At 37.8% G+C, this 11,206-nt stretch overlaps 1 protein-coding gene across 5 annotated transcripts in view; it reads left to right on the forward strand.

The window, feature by feature from the left end:
• The window catches only part of klf12b (Kruppel-like factor 12b), a 41,700-nt gene extending 30,494 nt beyond the window's left edge, over window positions 1-11,206 (forward strand). For all 5 annotated transcript variants that reach the window (XM_053328117.1, XM_053328118.1, XM_053328119.1 and 2 more), the window contains exons 5-6: window positions 2,466-2,623; window positions 6,970-11,206. In XM_053328117.1, the coding sequence (XP_053184092.1) occupies window positions 2,466-2,623; window positions 6,970-7,151 (340 nt within the window). In that variant the 3' untranslated portion in view covers window positions 7,152-11,206. The remainder of the gene's footprint in view (window positions 1-2,465; window positions 2,624-6,969) is intronic.

Raw genomic sequence — 11,206 nt, forward strand, 5'->3', positions numbered from 1 at the left:
AGACAGCCTTCTGCCTTATCTTAGCAGTCCATCTTCTGGATAAGGGTTTAACTTGTAGATTGGGACTACTCTTATTTGTTTTTTTCCCCCAGACAACAGTGTACAAATTTCACTGTCAAATTTTTTCTTTTGGTATAACTGGACTATAGCATTTTCTGCCACTGACAGGTTGTCAGTTGACACATGTTGTCCCACTCAGCCTCTGGCTTTCAACATCTCCAGGTCAATGTAACTGAAATCCGAAGGGGAATCCAACAGAAATGCTTCCTTTTTTGATTCAACTCCGAAAGATATCCATGCAACTGCAGTTTTCGATCTCTTCCAATCAGAGTGATACATGATGAGCTCACTGGTTTCTGTACTCTTAGTGGATTTTTAGAGATCTCCTTTTTGACCTCTGGAGCACCTTCACTACAGTACAAATGATCAGAAGTTCTCCTTTGTCAGCAGTACAGTTAAATATCTGTTTGCATCACATCCAGCTGCCCACTCTTTTCAATGTGTGGTTAACGGCCTGGTTCCGATGTCCAGTGTCCATCACTGTATCAACAGTTTCACTTCCTCGGGCATCCCTGTTTACCCAGCGTGATCCATTGTTGTGATGGATAATGAACAGTATATCCATATTATCACTGTTAAGGTTTGTTGACTTATTTTTGATGTACCATTTGTCAATAATATACATGTAGCTCTGGTGCAGATGTTGTGCTCCCAATAGGCTCTTTGGTTCCCCTGCTGCCACCAGAGATTTTCAAAAGTCAAAAACCTAAAGTTGGATTTGCCGATTCATTTATTTTCAAACTACAACAAAGTATGTCTCTCAAAATGAATGCACTACCTTCACCCTGCCTCACAGTCAAAAACCACAGACCTCTCTGTCTGCCACACCTGTATCAATTAGACAACTACCATGGCTATGGCTACATTGAAACGGCTCCAACACTCAATCAATAATTTTTAACGAAAACTGAGCAGTGTTCTTTCACTTTATGAATATGCATCTTTGTGTAAGTGTTTAGTTTTGACATTATGTTGCAGCGCATTGATGTCTGAACAGACTGACTGTAGATAGAGCAAGCGAGCAAGAAAGAGAATTTGAAAGGGAGTTCAACTTCATATCTGACCCGTGCGCTCATTTCCTGTACAGCTTCAGATTGACAGTGAGCCAAGAGCAACAGGTGATCTGTGTTTGTTTTTCTGTGTATTTGTGTGTGACTTGATTGTATGTGATTCTTTGAGTCTGCATTTAACAAACTATGGTTTTGTAAAAGACAGAGAGAGACAGAGAGAGAGAGAGAGACAGGAAGTGGTTTGTGTGTGGCGGAGACAGTTCACTGAAAGGCCTGTCTGGCAGCCTCCTCCTCTTTCAAATCCCTCAAACACGGCCGTAACTGTTCCTCTCTCACCTCCTTCCCCTTTTCCCTTTCACCCTCGTACCTGTTTCTCAATATTTGCAGCAGGGACTCCGAGACCTCAATGAAAAGCATCTGCTCTCCACCACTGCTGACAGAACCCTGTTAAATATATCCCACAGATTACTCCACCCATCTAGTAAACAGAGATGTTCTTGTTTTCTGTTTCTACTCTATCTCTTTCTTGCCAATCTGTTGTGTGTGCAGCAGTCACATGTTTATGGCTGTGTGAAAGGTGCTGTTTCACTGTCGACAGACACTTGTGAGACATAAACGGTTGACCATCTACCACAACCCTACCCTTTTTTTGTTCCTCCTTGAGTTTCCTTTGTGTGTTTGTTTACAACATTATGCGCATGTGCAGATTTACTGATTTGATAATACACTGTTAATACATACATACATACTGTTATCAGACATGCATGTAATAGCAAAAACACAAACACTTTGTTTTAGGGCTATAAACAGTGACCGATTGTGACAAATTACATAATCAAAAGTGATATTGACCACTTATTGGAGAGGAAACCTCACGCCACAATTTGTCAATTATATGAATAACTCAGCGGTCATTAACCTCGTTGAACAACACTGAGAAATAAAACAGTTTCCACCTTTGATTGATGAAAGTATGGGAGCAATAAGAATACCAGCCTTCTTACCTCATCTACTGCCTCAGTTACTCCAATGCAAGGCTGCACTGCCACCTGCTGGCAAAGATACTGACAATTGTCGTCAGTGCTGTCCCAATTTCATTTTACATAATGATATGTTAATATATGAAATGTGAATAGCTCCTCAATTTCCTTTGCGCATTTTGATGTGTGTGAATAGTGTTCATGTCACACGACAGCACACACAAAAATTCAAGGCTTTATGAATATATATATACTGAATGTTTTGAGCATACTTTCATTTCTCCATTGTAGACACAGTGTCAGATCTGCTTAGAATTAGAATATACAGTAGTATGGATTTGGGAGATTGATGTGGAATTAATAATTATCACAATCCAATAATTCTTTTATCTTGATTCCTGTCTTCCTCTGGCAGCTCCATGTCCCCGTTCAGTATTGACAGCATACGACGCCCCCGGAGGTCAGAGTCACCAGATTCCAAAAAGAGAAGAATCCACAGATGTGACTTTGAGGGCTGCAATAAGGTGTACACCAAAAGCTCCCATTTAAAAGCACATCGGAGGACGCATACAGGTCAGTAGGTCTGAGAGTATATGTCTTAAATACTGTGATTTTTATTATGTTTCATATTCTATTATTAAGTCAAGTCCATAATGTTGATATTTACATGCTTAGAAACCACCACTTTTGTTACTCAAGGTAATATTGTTCTCGTACTGCACTTGAAACCACATTTGAGCTTAAGTCATTTTAAAGGAAGACTATGCAACATCTGCTGAGTAGCAGCAACAGTGGCCTCTGCTGCCAAAAGTGGTAATTACAGGACACTGCTGGATTTAATTCTTTTCATAACAAGACAACCAAAAATCTGTCAAATGTGACTAAACATTTTAATCGATCGTCCCAATGCACCTGCAATTCTTCTCCTGTGTTCTGGTTCGTACTTTCAGATATTAGACTTATTTCACAGTTCCTGCTCACTTCCAGCCATATCGCAACCATGTGAAGTTACTGCTGATGTGTGGATGGGTGCTCAGCTAATAAGTAACAACCAACTCGCTTAAGGGGGAATTGCAATCATTTGTTATCTTGCCAATATGTAACTATATCACTGTCAACAAAACTAAGATACATACCAGTAGCCACCAGACTGTAACAAACAACTACATTTTAGCTCAGAGCCACTGTGGGTTCAGATATTGACGATAATGTAAATAAGATCAGCCAGAAGCAGAGTGATGGATGTCACCGCAGTGCTGAAGTCTGTTCCCCTTCAAATAGTATTCCCTCATGTTACAGTAGTGCAGTAAAATAAGTTGTTTAGGCTATCTGTTGGGGATGTGCTGTTTCCTGAAAATTCTCTAAGAGCCTGTTGTCTGCAGCTCTTCATTAAACATCATCATCATCCTGGCTGTTTCTGCTTGTGATTTGCAGAATAGATAGATTGATATATCTCCAAATTGTTTTGTTTCGACTTGTTTTTATTGAAGAATAGCACTGTGAATGAAGCTTTGCTGCCTTGGATATAAACACATGTAATTTCCTATAAGTTCTTCACAATAAATTATAATTTGGATTAATATCTAATAAAAATATAGTGCCAATGAAGATAAACATATGTATCTGAAAATGGTTTGTGCCTTGCACCTTTTACCCCTCTGATCAACATTTGTGAATTGACTAATATACATAAAAGTTGGTAGATAAGTTCACACAGCCTGACATAATGTGGGGAAATCAATATATCCAATCAAACACATCCAGCGTTTTAGACCGGACTCAAAACTGAGACTTTGATTGTGTGAAAACTACTAAACTTCCCTGACTGATACTGAGCCAGTTGCTGTGGTGTGTGAACTCTTGCTGAAGGAATTAAATAATGCATAGTGCTCTTTTGAACTAGCAGTCTTAAGGTATTAAGTATGATATACTTTAGAAGTTAAAAAAGACTCTCAGGTTCTCAAAATCTCTCACTTTCTTATCAACACTATGGGGATTTTTGTAACCGCAGTGTACAGAGATGGTGGTTATCGCTGTTTTGAGGCCTTAGTACATAGTAGTGGGACATATAGTACTGTAGCAGACATTTAAAATAAAGTATAGCCATGGTACAGTCTTGTTCAAAGAGGATTTCTAATTATTGGTTTAGTAAGACCTTGGTTATGTCATAAATTATATCAGAAAATAACAAGCACGACTGTCAGTGACTTACAGAACTTTCTCAGCTCTACTTATTACGGTTTATGTAGTCAGATAGATGTTGCTGATGTGTCACCTTTGTAAATGTGCGACTTCTAAATACAAGCTGCACTCTGAGACCTCAAAGTAAAGCATCTGCTCTCCACCACTGCTGACAGAACCCTGTTAAATATATCTCACAGATATTATTCCACCCATCTAGTAAACAGAGATGTTCTTGTTTTCTGTTTCTACTGTATCTCTGTCTTGCCAATCTGCTGTGTGTGCAGCAGTCACATGTTAATTGCTGTGTGAAAGGTGCTGTTTCACTGTCGACATTGGCAGTCATTGGGGAGACATAAAATGTTGACCATTTACTGCAACCCTAACCTCCTTATATTCCTTCTAGGGTTACATATGTGCCCTTATTTATACTGTAATTATGACCATGCACAGATTTACAGATATGATAATACACTGTAGATATATACAACACTTATGTCATGTCAGAAATGAACTTATGTCAGAAATGAATGCAAAAGCACAAACACACGCTTTGCTGTAGGGCTATAAGCAATGACAAACTGTGACAAATTACATAATCAAAAGTGATATTGACCACTTATTGGAGAGGAAACCTCAAGCAAGAATTTATCGATGATATAAATAACTCAGTGGTTATTAACTTCATTGAACAACACTGAAAAATGAAACCGTTTCCACCTTTTGATTGATGAAAGTATGGGAGCAATAAGAATACCAGCCATTTTACCTCATTAACTGCCAGAGTTACCCTAATTCAGGGCTGCACTGCCACCTGCTGGCAAAGATACTGACAATTGTCAGTGTTGTCCTAATTCCCATTCTACATAATAATATGATAATATGTTGTATGCTAGATCTTTATTGTATATTTTTGCAGCCAGTCCTGTATACAAGAAATCAACAGCTGTTTCAAACCAATGACAAATTATATTTAAACTGTAGATTTAAACATTTTTACAAAATTGTAAAAAGAAAAAAGAGCTTGAGCTTCATCACCATTTTTTTCACGTGCCAGCAGCTCCTCAATTTCCTCTGTGTATTGTATTGTGGGAGAATACTGTATATGATACACCGTAGCACACTAACAAAAAGTTCAAGGCTTTTTATAGATATGCATACTGAATGTTTTGAGTATACTTTTGTCACTCCACCTTTGTGAGCACACTGTCAAGTTTGCTTAGCCTTAGCATTACTATAGATAAGCATGGCCTGAGAACGGTTTGTGAGTAATATTTCATTGTGAATGATTAACTTTTATTACTGTGTATACCAGTGTTGTATTTGACTCCTGAAGGAAGTAACATAACACTTGGTTTAACTTGGGACCCTTCCGAATTGGTCAGATTTATGTTGGATTGAATAGTACAATGGCACAAGACTGTTGTACCAAACAGGACATTATGCATTTCTTTGGTTTATAATAAACACAAATGACAAAAGCAAGGTGTTGCTACACCAGACGGCACAAACTTGTTTATTGTCTAACATCTACAAAAACAGACTGCAGTTACAAATTCAGAATTTCTATTATGCTAAATTATACCATAAAGCCTTAAAGTATAAAAAGTATTTTAAAGAGACAACTTGCAATAAAGGTTCCCAACTGGGTGCGAACCAGATATGTTGCAGTTTATAGTCGGTGACTTAAACACTTAGATCACCAGGGTGCCCCATCATGCTTTAGAAATTTTGATGTACTTTTTTTAGCATATCAATCATCCATCATTTAAATACAAAAGCACGTTTAAAGGTACTCAAAGATGCTTTACATACAGCAGATAAATGAATTGGCAAAATAAGTTACACACAACAACAACAACAGAGCAGCAGGAGAGACACAGCAGGAAGGACACAGTTTAAAGACAGAACGCAAATGCAGTGAAAGAGAATAAAAGACAAAAAAGATGCACTCATTAAGTGTCAGACTAAGAACTGAGACTTAAAAAGCAGTTACAATATAAAGTGCAGACTTTCAAATCAATGTGCACCTTAATTGTACTGCCATTCAATATGTCTGTATGTTTCAAAACTCTTCAAGTTGGTTTTTATACTGCAGGGAAATGAATGGCTTAGAGAAGCCAGGTGCCAGAAATGGTTGGAAAAACATATCTAGAGAATGTGTTTTCAATGGTTAACTCATCAGTGGAGAAAGTGCACAGGAGCCAAGGAAGTCTTACGCTGAAAATGTTTATCGGCCAAAAATGTAATCAGTGGAGCATGCTTTTCAAAACAGCCAGTAAACATGTCGTGTATACATTTTGTGTAGCTTAAAAAAAACACACACACAAACATGGACACACACTGGTTAGGCCTTAGTCAGTTAACTATCATATGGCTGCACTCTCAGTCTATTATGGAAACAGAAAGCAATGGTGCTGTTCATTGGACTTATTATGAGCTTTCATGCAAAACAGATAGAAACTGTAATGTTTGACCTTGTAAATATTATAATCATACAAAGCTGAATTGTTGCTTTTATATGATATTTAAATGCGCTATAATGGCTTAGGGTTATTCATGTAATTCATTACAGAAAGTTTTTGTGAGACGTATCATCAGTTACAAAGCATCAAGGTCATAGTATGGCCACTAGCGGAGTTCCTCTTAATATGTGTGTGTAAGTAGCCAGTGACAGTAATGCAAATATAATATACAGTACAAGCTATTGATGGTGTGCTCTGTTTTTTCCTCTCCAGGGGAAAAGCCATACAAATGCACCTGGGACGGCTGCACGTGGAAGTTTGCCCGCTCTGATGAGCTGACGAGGCATTACAGAAAACACACGGGGGTCAAGCCCTTCAAGTGTGCAGACTGTGACCGCAGCTTCTCCAGATCTGACCACTTGGCCCTGCACCGACGGAGACACATGCTGGTGTGAATCAGACAGATCAAAATAAAGAAAGAGAGTTCAACTGAAACAGACACACACACAAACACACACAGGCAGCCGGGGGAGCAGGATCTCCCTGTGAATGTTAGTCAGCTGGCCTGGACGCACACACACTCTGACACACACACGCATGCACTCACACGCGCACACACACTCTCATCCGTCGTATGAAGAGAAGATGGAGAGGTGCACGGAGCTTGTGGAGCACAAAACAGGGTCTCTTCTGGATCCTCTTTGGGTTGTGAGGAGTAGACGGCAGGATCTTTTATCGTCATTGTTTGGAGTATAATAGGGAACTGTCTTTTACAGCACTGTTCGTAAATGTTTCACTTAGATTTTTAAGATGAACTCGCACTCTTTATTCGGACAAAAAAAAATGCAATCTGCATCTGTCTCTTTTTTTGGTATCTTTCTTTTCATTGTTGTTCAAGTGGCTGCTTGTCCAGCACTCATAATGTGAAAGACCCCATTGCAGGGAATGGATTTCCTGTGTGAGCTCTTATGAAGCAGAGAGAAGTCAGGCCTGGACTGGATCACAGGAAAGGACTCGGGCCTACAGGAGTTGGAGCCACAGGCAGTATTGTTGCACCATGCCTCCCTGTGAGTCAGATTTGTGACCGACAGGGGGCGCCGTTTCATCACAGATGGTTCCTTTTGCCTGCTGGAGCCTGCTGTCATGTTCGAGGCATCCTATATAGAAGCTGAAAGAGGGCTGGACTTTCACTCATCCCATAGCCAGCAAACAATAAATGACATTGAATCAAATAGCCACAACCTGAATGGATCAACCTCATCAACACATCTTCTGTTTCAGATACTCATTGCTTTATTTCAAACAATGAAAACATGCATATCATCACACCAGCAAAGAGACACACCATTTACGACCCAGTCACAGGGCCGGATTACCCCAAATCTCATCAGTGCTACTCTTTATGTTGAGCCTCTTGAAAGCATTTTCTTAAAAAAAAATATATATATATCTTTGGTGGATTTTGTGCTGTGATTAGCAATCAGTAAAAGTGCAATCTTAAAGGATAAATATACTTTCAATATGACAACGTTTTGTTTGTTGAATCTTGCTTTTTTTTTAATGCCTGCTTTGCTTATGTTTGACTCAGAAAAATACAACCCCTCATGTACAGTGAACTTTGAAATAATCAGAGGAGATTTCCAATATGTGAAAAAAAAACAACAACAAAGAAAAAAAAAGAGGCACCTTACAAACTCTTTTATTCAATCCCGATCGATCAGTTTTATTATCCAGCTCTGTGTTCTCAGCTGATTTTGACAGTGAAGAGAATTTGTGTTGTGGTTTTTTGCACGGCAGCACTTGACCATAAGCTGACTTTGACACCGGCTGCAGTGTTACAGGGATAGTGTGTTATCTGATGTACAATACAGAAGAGCAATACATTCTGAACAAAGTGACGAGAAGGAACCCCGGACCTCCTCTTTATTCTGTTTGTTGATGTCAATATTCAAGGAGAAGCGTCCGGCCGGGCCGCCTCCTCAGTCTGTACACATGACTCCCTCTCTTACCGACTACTTTGTAGCTCCAGCACAAGGCTCTAATTTGATCTGTGTCTCCTGTTTTGCACCTGCAAGCAGCCCGACTGCAGTTAACAAGTTACTCTAAATCATTTGATTTGATTTTTGTCCCAATACAGAAAGTCATTTGAGATCTTCTCAACTCAGACCAGATATAAGTTAAGATTATTACCTGAGATTTGGTTCTATAAAACGCTGAAAAATGGAGGAATCACACACATACATACACACATTACACACACATTACTACATTTTAGGAGATGCAGTTATTGGCAGAAATAACTTAAAGAAGAAATAACTTATCTCTTAAAGAGCACCACAAAACAGTAATAAAAGTTATTCAATTAATTATCTTTATTTTTATAGTCATATTAGACACTTTTGCAAGTATTTCCTACGCTCTTCATACTGAATAAGAGCTGAAGACATAAACTCAGAGTATCAAGCCAACCCATATTATTTGATAGTGCTGCTAAATGCATTTATTGGACTGAAGCCAGTAAAAGGAAATATAACCTTTTTGATAATTGCACCTTGAAAGACCACACATACTCATACACACACACACACACACACACACACACACGCACGCACACATACAACATCCTCACTTTCAGTAAAATAGCCAAATCCAGGAAGTAATTTCCACACATATATGTGACACCCCCTCCCTGTAGTGGAAAATGGTAATTTACGTTATCATTATTTATGTATATTGTTTGTGCACATGTGAGTATGCCCAATCGTATTATCATTTTGGCAAAAGCATATCAGCACCTTGTTTTGTTTTGTTAGTATGATTTTCAAATTATTTTATTTCAGATGTCAATTTATAAACAAATAATCATCATCGTATTTTATCATCCTTATAATGTATATAACATTTTATGATTGAGGGGCACTTCGTCATTGCATATAACTCTTTTTTTCTGTAAAAAGGATCTTTTGAAATGTTGTAATATATGTGATAGTGAAGATTTAAGACAAACTTATTACAAAGATCTACAGCCTGTATATACATTGGAAAAATAGGGCTTTTGATTAGTAGATGCAGGAAATACATTTATACATGTAAAGTCTTTTTTCAGAGACTGTAATTTATCTAATTTGATATACATTGAAATGGGGCTAATGGTATTCATCATGTAAATGATCATAGTATGTGATGTTATATAACAAGTTTTTTTGTTTTTTTTGTGGTTAAGTTCATGATCAAATCATTTTTATTCCCAAGGCTGAACCAGTGTTTGCTATAATCAACAAATTATTTATATACATTAAGCGTATTAAGGTACTCGATTCCCTGCGTTGCTATTTTGCTATACCCAGACAAGAAATTATATTGATCAAGCACATATCAACAACACGTGTACTCTCGTATTCAGTATATGACTCTGCATGCCTTAATCCAACAGTTTTTGAAAACATTCAATTAGACTTGAATTTTGATGGTGTCTCGAACAAGACAGGGTGTATTGTATTTCCCTTCAGCATCTCTTTACGCATTTTAAAGCATAATTTTGTAACGGTAACCAGGGTCAAAGTTATGCAATAATAATGAATAGTGCCTCATATCACAAACTTGTAACATCAACTGCTCTGTGCAGCGTTTTTCAATTTCAACATGTGTGCTCAAATTAATAAATTTCAAATAAGGAACCATGAATTCTGGAAAAAAAAAGCACAGACAACAATATGCAAGTCGGACCTCTAATGTTGAACTTTTGTTTTCGCACTGAGCCTTATGCCATTGTGTCAAATGCAGCATCCTCCCGTAACACGTTCACAGGCTGTTTAAAGCACGCATTATTACTTTGCTTGCAATAAGTCACTTCCTCTAAGGGGAACAAAACTGAGTTACAAAGGCCTTTGGATGTTTCATCACATTAATTCAACGTAGTGATTCTGTGGAAGATAATGAGGATACTTACAGTCTGTGGCTCTGTGGCTGTAGAGTGATGCCTTTGTTAATGAATACTGATCTTACACTTCTCTATCAGTTCAATAGCTGTTTTACTTTCTGTGTAACATCTGCTTTTGATTTCCTGGTTTTTGAAAAATTTTGAGTAGTGAAGCCAATGCCTATGTTTCAAGTTTGCTGATATTACGTACAGTAATCGTTGTTCCTGTATTTATGTAAAGTGAGTGTAGTGTAAATATATTAAAAATCTTTTCATTCTTACCGTTTCAAAAAAAAATGTGATATTGCTCAGCATCGCTTCAAAAGGGAGATTCTTCTCATGGAATTCCACATCTGTAAAAGAAAAATTTTTAATCCTGATATTTTTCAAAACTTCGAGAACAGGTGTCCTTTTTTTCTGTTACGCTTTTCTTTTCTCCAGGAGTTGTTTAAGTATCCAGTCAGTGTTTTGCCTTTTTCTCTGTATTTTTCATATGGATGGAGCTGTGAAATTAAAATAAGTTCAAACATATACATGTATATTAATATGAATGGAGGCATGAAGGTTAATAAAATTGCATTTTGTATGTAA

This window comes from Scomber japonicus, chromosome 11, assembly GCF_027409825.1.
Source record: "Scomber japonicus isolate fScoJap1 chromosome 11, fScoJap1.pri, whole genome shotgun sequence".
Taxonomy (NCBI): Eukaryota; Metazoa; Chordata; class Actinopteri; order Scombriformes; family Scombridae; genus Scomber; species Scomber japonicus.